This window comes from Megascapheus bottae, chromosome 18 (genome assembly GCF_031878675.1).
Source record: "Megascapheus bottae isolate mThoBot1 chromosome 18, mThoBot2.hap1, whole genome shotgun sequence".
NCBI classification, from domain to species: Eukaryota; Metazoa; Chordata; class Mammalia; order Rodentia; family Geomyidae; genus Megascapheus; species Megascapheus bottae.
In genome coordinates, this window is record NC_143526.1 from 37,903,074 (window position 1) to 37,916,000 (window position 12,927).

Consider the following 12,927-nt stretch of genomic DNA (forward strand, 5'->3'; position numbering starts at 1 on the left):
GGAGTGGGTAGTGCCAGTGTGTGTGGGCACACAGCAGGTCCAGCCTGCTTGGCCTCACGCACACCTTGGCTCTCTTCAGGGCCCGGGACACAGGCCTGAGAGACTCCTGGTTTTGCCAAGAGCACGCAGGCGGCCCAGGGAAACTGCTCTGCGTCACACCCACCCCTGGGCGGCTGCCAAGCTCTGTGCCAGAAACCACAGGCCAGGCGGGAGGCCGGCTCGGCTCCGGAGGCTCCAGGCGGGAGTCGCAGAGGGCGACAGGCGCACGCTCCAGTGTGTGCAGCCCATTGGGTGGGACGGGGGCTCAGGGCACGGCTGGAGGGGCTCCCGTTCACACGCGCGCATACACGCACGCACACACACACGCACACACACACACACACACACGCACACTGGCAGGCGCCCCCTTGGTGGCTTCCTCCATCTCCTCTTCAGGTAATAGCGCTCACCCGTAAGGGTGGGGAGAGGATGGAGAGATGGAAGGTGTGTGAGTGTGTGTGTGTGTGTGTGTGTGTGTGTGTGTGTGTGTGTGTGTGCACATGTGCGTATGCCTGCTGGTGATCTCACTGCCTCTAGGACATTACACCTCTCGCGGGTCCTGCCTTCCAGGCTCAAGACTGGCTGGTGGGAGCCCACGGCGACATGAGAGGGACACGGCAGGCTCCTCTCCTGGCCATCTCTCTCCTCTGCCTCTTCTCCAAGGTAAGAAACCTGGGGGTGGCAGTGTAGCTGAGTGGTAGAGGGCTGGCCTAGCATCCTTGAGGCCTTGGGTTCAATCCCCACTGCCACAGTCAAGTGTTCATTTGTTTGTTTTTAAAGGGCAGGGTCCCAGGACCTGCTTGGGGTAGAATCAAGGCCAGGACAGTCAGAGCAGGGCTCTGAGCCTGCATATGGCTTTCCTCTCTGCCTCTGGCCCACTCCACGGTGGGAAATGCCCTTTCCTCTCAGCCTCAGAGTCTGCATGGATATAGTGTTGAGCAACTCAGTGACCCTGGCTAAAGGGGACAGCAGACACCTTTGTGGGGGGATGGCTTTGTCCCTCAGTGTTGTGTGGGAATTCCGCTTTGCCTCCTATGTACGATGAACAGTCTTATATATAAGGAGTTGCCCTTGTTTCAGCCCAGAGAGGTTAAGTAACTTTCCCAAAGCCACACAGCAAAAATATAAAAACTCGGAGCACTAGAGGAAGGCTGTAATGTATGTGATGGGGTGGGGGAGGGACTCCAATCTGGGACCCCTCAGCCCCACGTGGGTCAAGGCCACAACTGCTGAGCAGTGTCACGTCCACCCTGCCTCCACTCCTCACCCCACCGGGATCAGCAAGACATAGGGCCAGGGTGGAGAAGGGAGAGGACCGCCTGGGAAAGGAAACGGTCCAGGCTCAGGAAAGCCCAGACAGAGCTGGGGTGACATCCATTCTCCCCTGGGAAACCCGGGGACTTAGTCACTGCTCACGTGCAAAGCCCCGCCCCCCCCACCTGGGGAAGGGCAGCCGCTGGGCTCCTCGACTTCGGGGCCACCACAGGAGGCGCCCTGCCGGTGCCCTGCCTCCTCCACTCACCCGGCAGAGGGCTGGCGCCACCCACCTTACAGAGAGCCAGACACAGCCAGGTAGGGCATCCCAACCATAGCCCAGCAAGCTCAAGCCTGGCATTCCCCTCCCCCGCCGGCCCCAGCGGAGTTCTGGGGACGGAGTGGTTAGGAAGGGTGAGGAAGTAAGAGGAAGGGCTGATGGTGCTAAATCACCCTCCTTGACCTGTCAGGGTCCTTCTTGAACAAATGGTTCATCGAGGCAGAGGCTTAGCTGGTGTCAGAGTCCGCAGCGGGTGAAGAGGTAGCCAAAGATTAAGAGGGGCTTGGCTGAGCCCTAGTGGCTCGTTCCTGTAATCCAGGCTACTCGGGAGTCTGAGACCTGAGGATCATGGTTTGAAGCCAGCCTGGGCAGGAAAAGTTTACGGCTCTGTTATTTTGAACTAATCAGTAAAAACAAAACCTTAAAAGGGGCTGGGAGTTTGGCCTAGTGGTAGAGTGCTTGCCTAGCATGCACGAAGACCCGGGTTCGATTCCTTGGTACCACATACATAGAAAAGGCTGGAAGTGGTGCTGTGGCTCAAGTGGTAGAGCTCTAGCCTTGAGAAAGCCCGAGGACAGTGCTCAGGCCCTAAGTTCAAACCCCAGGACTGGCAAAAAATAAAGTGGAGCTGTGGCTCAAGTGGTAGAGTGCCAGCCTTGAGGGAAAAAGCTAAGGGAGAGCGCCCAGCCCCTGGGTGTCAGGGCTGGAGGACACCAGGAAGTAACCAGGCGTGCTGGGTTGAGGGAGCCTGCAGAGGGGCCACAGCAGCTCAGCATTCGGTTTCCAGGTAGGAGAGACCTGAGAGCCTGTCCGGTCAGACAGAGTCCCCACCACCCATCGCCAGGAAAGCTGCACCCCTGCTGTGGAGCAGAAATCCAGAAGTCTACCTATTGCTTCTCAAGCGAGTTTTGGGTTTTAAGAAACACTCCAATTTATTATTTTATTTGATTCTGACCACTGTGGGGCTTGAACTCTGGGCCTGAGCTCTTTGAACCATGATCCTCAGATCTCAGCCTCCTGAGTAGCTAGGATTACAGGCTTGAGTGCTCAGCTAGATTTTTTAAAGAGATCTGACCGTCCATTTCTAATAAGGTTCTCAAGGATGATGCCCTTCAGGTTGGTACCAGACCTCAAGGATCTGAAATTCCGCAGAATTCCTTCAATCTTAGGTAGAACCCACTGTCAGCGTCTGCTAACTCCTGTCCTCCCCAAGGATGGCCAGGTAGGGGGCGGCCTCTGGTGGTCACTGCAGGAACTGCAGGCACCTGGAAGCAGATTTGCAGAACAGGGTAGAACCAGGTAGAACTAGGGTGAGGACTGGGGTTAGGGGATAAGGGTTTATTTTGGGCCACACAGGTCAGGAGATTGCTAGGGAAGACAGAAGCCCCCCTCCATGTAAGGCTCTCTAGTCCCCACACCAAAGAGCACCATAGATGATCCCCCATAGATGGGACCGTGGGTGGCAACTTGAGTGACACCTCCTTCTTGGTATCTACCTCTAGATGGACACATAGGTTGTCCAGGGCCTAGGATCTCATGTCCTCCTAAGGGAAGACGCACTCAGGTGCTCCCAGCTCTGTACAGAGCACTCTGACTCTTTTCAAGCACTTTCCTCTACCCCAGTTTCCCCATTATACCTGGAGATAGACCGTCGCAGAGGGGTGGCCCAAAACCTAGTTGTGCTTTTGAAGGCCTGGATAAAAATCCAGTCCCAGGGCCATGCCTCTGGAATTCCTTCCTTTCTTCCTTTCTTCCTTCTTCTTCTTCTTCTTTTCTTTTCTTTTTTTTTTTTTTGTGCCAGTCCTGAGGCTTGCGTGCTGTTGTTGAGCTCCTTTTTTACTCAGGCCTCGTGCTTTACCACTTAAGCCATAATGCCACACCCATCTTTTTCTTAGACCTTTACTGGAGATAAGAGTTTCAGAGACTTTCTTGCCTGGGCTGGCTTCCAACTGATTAATTTCAGAGGGATTCTCAAAATTTTCTGTTTCTGTACCCACTGAAGGTTGGGAATCATGCGTGGATTGTTCCAGAAAGAATCCAAGCCTATCCATGCCATTGTTTATTCTGCCTAGAGGGGAAGCCATATGTGGGAAAACATGTCAGATACTCTGCCATCCTACACCCCGGGGTGTGGCTCTTGCCTCCCATGGGCTTCCTATGTGACTCTGAAGTCACATTGTGAACTGCCCAGCCTGGCAGAGAGAGCGGTCTCATCTACCCGGGTGTCACTCGTACTCCTGACAGCCATGACGGAGTGAGGTTTCTGTCCCTAGGTGTCTGCGCAGCTGTGCCCCTCTCCCTGTGCCTGCCCGTGGCCGCCACCCCGGTGCCCACAGGGGGTGCCCCTGGTGCTCGATGGCTGTGGCTGTTGCCGGGTTTGTGCTCGGAGGCATGGCGAGTCCTGTGACCATATCCACGTCTGTGACCCCAGCCAGGGTCTGATCTGCCAGCTCGGGGTGTGCCTCGGTAAGCAGGTTTGTGGGACAGAGGGGTGTTGCATGGGGGAGATGGAGGCCACAGAGCTCAGAGTGAAAGGACAGTCTCCATACTGGGGGAGTTAAATCCTCAGCCTCTGAGTTAGGGCCAGGTGTGTGTCAATGCCCACGTCACAGAACTCCTTGGCAATCTCCAACAGACCCTTCTGCAAATAGGGAAATGGAGGCCCAGAGGTACCAGGATGGGGATGGCCTGCTGTGTCCTCGCAGACCAGGGCAGGCTGGCACGGGCACCGTGCATGGGCTGAGGCGTGGTGGCCTCCCTGGACCCTGGGGTCTCCAGAGTTCCCGCATGGTCTGTCCACAGTGGGAGAAGAGGATGATGGAAGCTGCGAGGTGAACGGGCGGCTGTACCGGGACGGGGAGTCCTTCCAGCCTCACTGCAGGATCCTCTGCCGCTGTGAGGACGGTGGCTTCACCTGCCTGCCGCTGTGTCGTGAGGACGTGCGGCTGCCCAGCTGGGACTGCCCCCGGCCCCGGAGGGTGGAGGTCGCCGGAAGATGCTGTCCTGAGTGGGTGTGTGACCTGGCTCAAGGTGGGTGCTGTTAACCATGTCCGTGGCCACGGTGGCCAGGGGGCGGGGGTGGGGTGGGGGTGGGGGGGCCAGGCTTCTGAGGGACCAGGGAGGACAGGGGTCTGTGGAGAGGAGAGATGCAGAAAGCCAAGGATCATCTGCTCCTTTAAGAGGTTAAAGAGGAACAGTGGATTCAGTGTAGCATTTCCATTCTCAAAGACTAAAACATAAATAAATTAAAATAAAGCCGGGCCAGGCGCCAGTAGCTCAGATCTATTCCTAGCTACTCTGGAAGCTGAGATCTGAGGATTGCAGTACAAAGCCAGCCCAGACAGGAAAATTCTTGTAAGATTCTTACTTCCAATTAACCATCTAAAAGCTGGAGGTTGGGCTGGAGCATGGCCTAGTGGCAGCATGCTTGCCCAGCATGCACAAAGCCCTGGGTTTGATTCCTTGGAACCACATACACAGAAAAAGCCAGAAGCGGTGCTGTGGCTGAAGTGGCAGAGCTCTAGCCTTGAGCAAAAACTGTCCAAGGACAGTGTCCAGGCCCTGAGTTCAAGGCCCAGGACTGGCAAAAAAAAAAAAAGCTGGAGGCTGGGTTGGAGGGATGGCTCAAGTAGTTGAGTGCCTGGCTGGCAAGCATGAGGTCCTAGGTTCAAACCCAAGGACTGCCAAACTAAATAAGAGACTAAAGTGGAGATATACTTCAAGTGGCAGAGCACTAGACTTGAGCAAAAGAAGTTCAGAGACAGCACCCAGGTCTCGAGGTCAAGCCCCAAGACTAGCAAAAAAAGAAAGTGGGGGCAGAAGAAAAAGGGAGGAAAAAGAAAAAGAAGACTTTGAGACATAGATAGGCTGAGTAACGTGACCGGGTTTTCTCTGCGGCCAGCGCTCCCCTGGAAGTGCTCACTCTGCTTTCTTACCAGCAGGACGCCAGTTCCCAGCGGCTGGTGTCCCCTGCCCAGAGTGGAGCACGGCCTGGGGCCCCTGCTCGACCACCTGTGGGCTGGGCATAGCCACCCGGGTGTCCAACCAGAACCATTTCTGCCAGCTGGAGACCCAGCGTCGCCTGTGCCTGCCCAGGCCCTGCCCACCAGCCAGGGGCCCCAGCCCACCCACCATGCCGTCTAGAGCTGGCTGGGGGTGGAGATGAGGTACTGCTGTACCCAGGCTTGGACCAAGAGCTGATGACAGCTGCCCATATCCCTGGCTGCAGCCAGGAGGGCAGGAACAACGACAAGAACACCTGGTGTGCAAGAGGTCCACACGGCATGAGCGCATGAGCATGACCAGCATGCAGCCCTCCCTCTCCCTCCCCTCCCTCCTCTCCCCCCCTCCTCCCGCCAGCCTCCTCCCTGGCTCCTTCCTTTTTTTTTTTTGTTTGTGCCCGTACTCAGGCTTGAACTCAGGGCCTGGTAGCTGTTCCTTAGCTTTTTCACTCAAAGGGGACGCTCTTCCACTTGAACTACAGCTCCATTTCTAGCTTTTTTGGTGTGGTTAATTAGAGGTAAGAGTCTCAGGGACTTTCCTGCCTGGGCTGGCTTTGAACCGAGATCTGAGGATCTCAGTCTCTTGAGCAGCTAGGATTACAGGCATGAGCCACTGGCACCTAGCACCGCCCCCCCCCCTTTTAATCCTGCCTAAGAAAGGCTAGACAGGGCTTCTGGCATTTCCTGGTCCACCCCTGGCCTGCACACAGCACTGTCACGCTGGCTCGGGGATGAGCCTTCTCTTCGGCATCCCCTGAGCCAGAGATGGAGGACCACCACTTTAACACCTAGGCTGCGGCAGACGTTCTGCCAAGTCACCCCAAAATACGAGGAAGGCATGTGTGGACTTGTGCTATCTGAGGGTCCCCTGTCACCTGGGCAGAACTCGATGGTGGAATTATTTGTGCATAGCACAAGGCAAAACCACACTGCCCAGAAGAAAGATGGGTGAACCCCACTTTGTATTTGTAACACCATGCTTCCTGGGCCCCACAATGGGCCAGAGACTGAGCCCATGTGGAAAAAGCAGGGAGTGTGAAGGCCTCACCCAGGGGCTGAGGCTCGACCAGAATAAACCAAGCCAAGCGTGCAATTCTGTTTGATGTGCTTATTGTTAAAGGGACAGAGTGGGGAGGGGCAGAAGTACCAAATACGGGCATGTGACTTCATAGTCTACCTGTGTTTCTATCTGGAGCCAAGCAAGCAGTTTGAAAATACTGTCTGTCCTGAAGCCAGGCCCTGGTGACCCACACCTGTAATCCTAGCTACTCAGGAAGCGGAGATCTGAGGATCACAGCTCATTCCAGCCTGAGTGGAAAAACCCTGAGACTCTTATAGCCAATGAACCAGCAAAAAACTGGAAGTAGGGCCGGGAGTTTGGCCTAGTGGTAGCGTGCTTGCCTAGCATGCATGAAGACCCGGGTTCGATTCCTCGGTACCACCTACATAGAGAAAAGCCGGAAATGGTGCCTTGAGAAAGTCCAAGGACAGTGCTCAGGCCCTGAGCTTAAGCCCAGGACTGGCAAAAAAAAAAAAAAAAAAAAAAAAACAAAACAAAACTGGAAGTAGAGCTACAGCTCAAGTAGCAGAAGGCTAGCCTTGAGCAAAAGAAGCTCAGGGATAGTCTACAGGCCTGAGCTCAAGCCCTAGGACTGGCAAAAAGAAAAAAAAAAGAGAGAGATTTCTTTTTTGAAACAGATTTTACTGCTGTACATGTAATTTTCACACAGTTCCATGCACAAGTCATGAGCTCATGGGTGAATGAGTTCTTACGACTGTGTGACCCACACCTTGATCCTAGGTGACCCCTTCTAGTGTCCTCAGAGGATCCCCAGGCCAGTCTTGTCCCTTCCTCCTGGCCAGGCAGCCACCATTCCAATATGAGTTTCTCACCCTGGGTGAGTTCTGCCTGTGTTCAAGCTTTGCATACACAGAACAGTAAGTAGGGTTTCTTTCGTGAGTGACTCTTCCCACTCAGTGGAACAACCCAGAGGACAAGGCCAGGCCCTGGCTGGGAGGCCAAAGAGGGGGTTGTGAGGGCATCCAGAAGAGCAGGTCTGGAAGCCTCCCAGGCAGGGAAGAAATGGCCCTACAGCCTGCTTCCCAGAGACCCAGGGCAGGGCACAGGGAAAGGGCAGTTGGCCCTGCAATTCTTTGGACAATGATGTGAAGGCTGGAGCCAGAGCTCTCTGTGTCAAGAGGAAGGTGGTATTGGGCCACTCATTCAAAGATCACAGGTGCAAACCAGGCTGATCCCCATTCCACAGGAGAAATTGAGGCTGGAATTGGAGACACATACTTGATAACCAGGGCTAGAAGAGTCAGCTGAACCCAACGTCTTCTTCCCTTCCTTCCATGTTTCTTTCTCTTTCTTTTCCCTTCCCTTCTCACATGCTGTCATTATCAAAAAGTGGTGGCATTGGAGGTGATAGAGATGTTGATTAGATTGCTTTAATCATCTATTGTATATATCACAGTATCACTCTGCAATTATAATGTATCAATTTCCAATTTAAAAAAAAACTTTTTTTGGGGGGGGTGCCAGTCCTGGGGCTTGAACTCAGGGCCTGGGCACTGTCTATCCCTGAGCCTTTTTGCTCAAGGCTAGCACTCTACTGCTTGAGTTACAGCTCCCCTTCCAGCTTTTTGATGGCTATTTGGAGATAAGAATCTCATAGACTCCCCTGCCCAGATTGGCTTTGAACTACAGTCATCGAATGTGAGCCTCCTCAGTGGCCAGAATTACAGACGTGAGACACTGGTGCCCAGCAAGTCTAGCTTTGATGTTTTGATGGGGTTTGGGGGCTTGGGGAGACTTTGATGGGGCTTCAAAGAGTTAATATGTAATGTTATTGGTAAATTGGAGTTGACCGTTCTGGTCTCTGGATTTCCCAGTAGCCCTGATGTGGACCAGAAGTCACCTCACCCACCCAACTCCAGCTTTAGTAGTTCTCAAAGGCTGGTTCCCAGATTGAGAGCACAATTCATAGCTCTGAGACGTGCACAAACGGATGTCTTTACAAACCTCCCACTTAGAAGATCTGTAAGATCACTGAGCCTGGGAGTCTGGGAGAGGATCAGCAATCTACTGTGGCCCCCTCGCGGCACTTGCATGCATGAACCGTGGAGAGGCTGGAGGTGACCTGAGTGATCAACCCTCTGCCGCCTCCTGTGGCATAGTGGAGAAAGGTACCCTGGGTTGGGACAAGACAAAGGCTTGCTGTGGTGATAGAGCTAGGCCCAGAAGTTTTTCATACTTGTGCTAGATGCAGAAAAGCAAACATGTAATCAGATGCCGATTTGGACCAAACCAGGGTACCTCTGTCTGTCTCTCCCTGTCTCTCCCTCTCTCTCCTTCTCTGTCTCCTACTGCAATTAGTTATGGCATCAGGGAAAACCTGATCATGTGTAGGTGGGCTGAGAAACTGGGCTGTACTGGGCCCCAGCATGTTGGTCTGGTCTTAAATCCTGGAGCACTCACTGCCCCTGCTCCTCATCCTGGTGTTCATCAAGACAGCCCAGATCTCAGCCCAGCTAGGTCTCTTCATCTTTGCTTGAGCCTCTCAGCAGCTCCTTCTTCCAGGCCTAAAGACCCAAACCCTTGAATACAGGGAACTGACTTTGCTCCCCTGCTCCCCTCAAGGGCTGCCCCTCCAAGTCTCCTAAATCCTCCAAACATCCCATTCAAGCCTCTTCCCCACCCTTTTGTGGTGTTAGGTGTGAAATCCAGGGACTTGTACAGGTTAGACAGGCACTCTCACTTCCTACCTCCACAGCCTCCCTTACTTTCCTGACATCTACCCTGGGTAGACGGGTAGTTCAGAGGCTTGAAATGGCTTCTGTAAACCCAAACCCCTTCTCTAAATTCACACAACTATCCTAACAAAAAATATTAAAGCGTGTGATAGACTACTAATTCGAAACACAAACAAGATCTAGTTAATTCCCGTAATTCCAATGTGGTGGCAGTATAAACAGTACTTAGAGATATCTGCGACAACTTCTAAGTGATATGAAAATATCTGTGATTTCTATTGGCAACGGATAGGTACTGTTATTACCACTTTGTCATCTATAGACATAGTCAAAGGAAACGTTAGCTGTCAGGAAGAGTAGGAATAAACATTCAAGCACTGATGGGTCTGTGGATTCATTAATAATCTGAACTTGGTGATGAACTCGCATGGTTCCTCTCTGCCTAGGCTTCTCTGTCCAGTTCCACGGTGCAGTTAACATTCCCTAAGTCACGCTGGACCCTTCACCTCAGTACTATGTTGTTATTTACAACAGCTAATACTATTTATTCATAATTAGTACTGTTTATAATAAGTAAATAGTGCTATTAATGGTATCTTCAAGGTGCTAGGGACCAGAGAGTGGTCCAACAGCTGTCAAGTTATGGACACAATATTCAAACAGAAGTTGTCTAGCCTTAGAAACTTAGCCTTGACTTCTCTATATATGCTGAGAGGGCTGGCAGAGGAGGAGGAAAAGGAGTACAATGTTCCTAAGAAAATTCCTGCAGGTGGGAATCTTGTGGCTTTTGGGATGTAGGGGGTTTAGCATCCTGTGTTTGTCCTGTGCTTTGGGGCTTCTGCTAAAAATCTGAAGCCAGAAGAAAAATTCCCATCTGAGAGTCTATAACACAACCAGTATCTGGCTTGAGCCTCATGACAGCCCTCTCTGTTAAGTGTGTTAAGCAGGAAATGCTGGCTGCTATGACAAGGCAACCAGGAAGTCATGGTCCAGTGGAGGCTTCCCGTGATGGTTTGTGGGACTTAGTGGGGACTCCATTATTCCCCAGGTCCTCTGCATCCAGACTGCAGGCAGGGCTGAAGAGGCTCAGCTGTCTCCTAATGACCCTGCCTGCAGGTGACACTCCCAGTCCACTCCATGGGCAAAGACGAGTCACAGCGTCCCCTGAAGCTGCAAGGGAGGCCTGGAGGAAACGGAGTGCCTGGCTGGGGAAACAGCTCTGCACTTGGGAGTCTTTTCCAGAATCCATGAGGCCATGACATCTCTTCACCCATCCATTTTTTTTTTTTTTTTGCTAGTCCTGGGCTTGAACACTGTCTTTGGACTTTCTCAAGGCTAGAGCTCAACCACTTGAGTCTCTCAGCACCACTTCCAGCTTTTTTCTATGTATATGGTACTGAGGAATTGAACCTGGGTCTTTGTGCATGCTAGGCAAGCACTCTACCACTAGGCCAAACCCCCAGCCCCTCACCCATCCATTTAACCAGTGCTTTCTGTGTGGACAGAACACCACACTTCTGCTGCTGGCTAGCAGGCCCCTCCCTGTCACCCTGTTCCCTTTGGCTCTCTGCCATACCAAGGGCATGTTTGCCAACAATCTGTTGAGTTTGTTTCCAAACTAATCTATGTCACTCGCCGTCTTTATTGTAAGGAGGCAATTGAATTAAATATCCTATAAGCCGATGAAATAGGAGTGCAAAAGGAAGAGATTTCTCTTTTCATGAAAAGTCAATAAAGACTAGTCGCTTTAAAAGTACAGTTAAATTGGGTGTGGAAGAAATAACTACAAAAGATCAGGAAAGAAATAACCGTGAGACCCATTGGGACTCTACATCCATGTGGCTACACATGTGGCTACACATTGCTTCTCTTCCTTCCTTCCTTCCTTCTCTGTTTTTTCTTTCCTTTCTCCTTCCTTCTGTCCTTCCTTCTTTCCCTCCTTCCTTTCTTTTTTGTGTACCAGTACCAGGGCTTGAATTTAAGGACACTGAGCACTGTCCTTTTGTTGTTCAAGGTTGATGCTCTACGACTTGAGACAGCTCTCCTTCTGACTTTTTGGTGCGTTATTGGAGATAAAAGTTTCACCGGCTTTTCTGTTCATGTTTGCTGTGAACTGGGATCCTTGGATCGCAGCTTTCTGAGTAGCTAGCATTAAAGGTGTGAGCACTGGCTGCTTGCTCCACTTTAAATAAACACAAGCTGGAAATGAACTGGAAGACATTGTTTAAATGAGGAACTATTATCAAAATCATAATATATTGATGATGAGCACAAGTTTTAATATCCCAGTGACTCCAAGCCAATGATCACAAATTCATGTTAAGCATGGAGCCCAGGCTGGAGGACATGCTCACTGTCCTGGGAACAGTGGTGCCTTCCACACTGGACATGGGGAGATAAAGGTTCGATCTCTCTAGGTTTTTCAAACCACATGGTGGTTCATATAGCACCCAAAACATTCTGGAAGACTCTACATTTCTACCACTGGCATTATTTTAGTCATTTAGGCATTAGGTTTGTTTTTTTTTTTCATTCTTGCAGCCCAGATCCTTGAATAATAAATCAGGCTGTGGCTGCCATTGCTAAGGAGCTAATATCTAATGTCCCCAGCATTTGAAAGAATCCATTCTTTTCAGAGGAAAATGAGAGAGATCTTAACAGGGAAAATTTCTAGGCCCTCTGACTTTCTGGAAAATTACTGAACTATATTCTGACTATAAAAATCAGTCCCTTAAGGTCCCCACAGGCCTGCAGAGTAAGCAGTGTGGAAAAGGGGAAAGAAGAAATTGGGTGAAGGAAGGCGGGGGGGTGCAGAATTGTTCTTCACATGTTTCTATTGGATCCTGAAGGCACAGCTGTCCTGGGCTGATTTTCCTACTCCCTAGGTCATAGATGGGGACTCGAAGGCTCTGGAGGTGAAGACATCCGTTCAAGAAGGAACCTGGTGTGTGCTCCCTCAGAAACCCACGGCCTGAACTGAGTCCCTCTTGCTCTTTCATTCTGGGCCTCAATTCTCTGTCTAGATGGGACTAGCCAGGCTTGCCTGGCTCACAGAGCTGGAAGGGTTATGACACCATCTGAAGGTGGTTCAAAGCCCAACTGGGGATTCTGTTGTGACAATCTTGGAACATTGGAAGAACAGCTCCAGGCCTCCTGGAGGGGTTCTGGGTGTGATACTGGCTCAGTGGGTCAGAGGAAAATCACTGGGTCCTCTTGAGTCTGGAAGGAAGGGGGAGAGGAGATAGCAATGGAGGGGAGCTAGAAGGGAGTGCTTGAGGGGTTGCTGTTTTGGGTGTCTGCTCATCTGATGACTTTCCAAGCTGAGAAACACACATCCTCAAAACTCTAACCTCTTCTGGCTTAAAATAGAGCTGCTGAACCCAAAATGCCAAGCACAGGGAAGAGTCACCTGCCTGGCAGGCCAGACAGCTCCCCCGCCTCCAGCAGGCACACTTGACTAAGTATCTCTCATCTACATGTCACAGGATCTCACAGCCACGGGGGAGGCATGCCAGCCAAAGTGCCGAGCCATGTCAGAGAGGAAAGGGAGAGTCCTAGAGACCACGGGAGGCTGAGCAGCATCTGTAACCCTGAAAG

General features: G+C 51.8%; 1 protein-coding gene across 1 annotated transcript; it reads left to right on the forward strand.

The window, feature by feature from the left end:
- The first annotated feature begins 627 nt into the window (after nucleotides 1-627).
- Nucleotides 628-5,845, forward strand: Ccn5 (cellular communication network factor 5). The gene is made up of 5 exons (XM_090352862.1): nucleotides 628-702; nucleotides 3,847-4,029; nucleotides 4,151-4,162; nucleotides 4,354-4,607; nucleotides 5,489-5,845. The coding sequence occupies exons 1-5, from the start codon at nucleotides 643-645 to the stop codon at nucleotides 5,736-5,738; spliced, it is 759 nt and encodes a 252-aa protein (XP_090208988.1). The 5' UTR covers nucleotides 628-642; the 3' UTR covers nucleotides 5,739-5,845.
- Nucleotides 5,846-12,927: the final 7,082 nt, after the last annotated feature.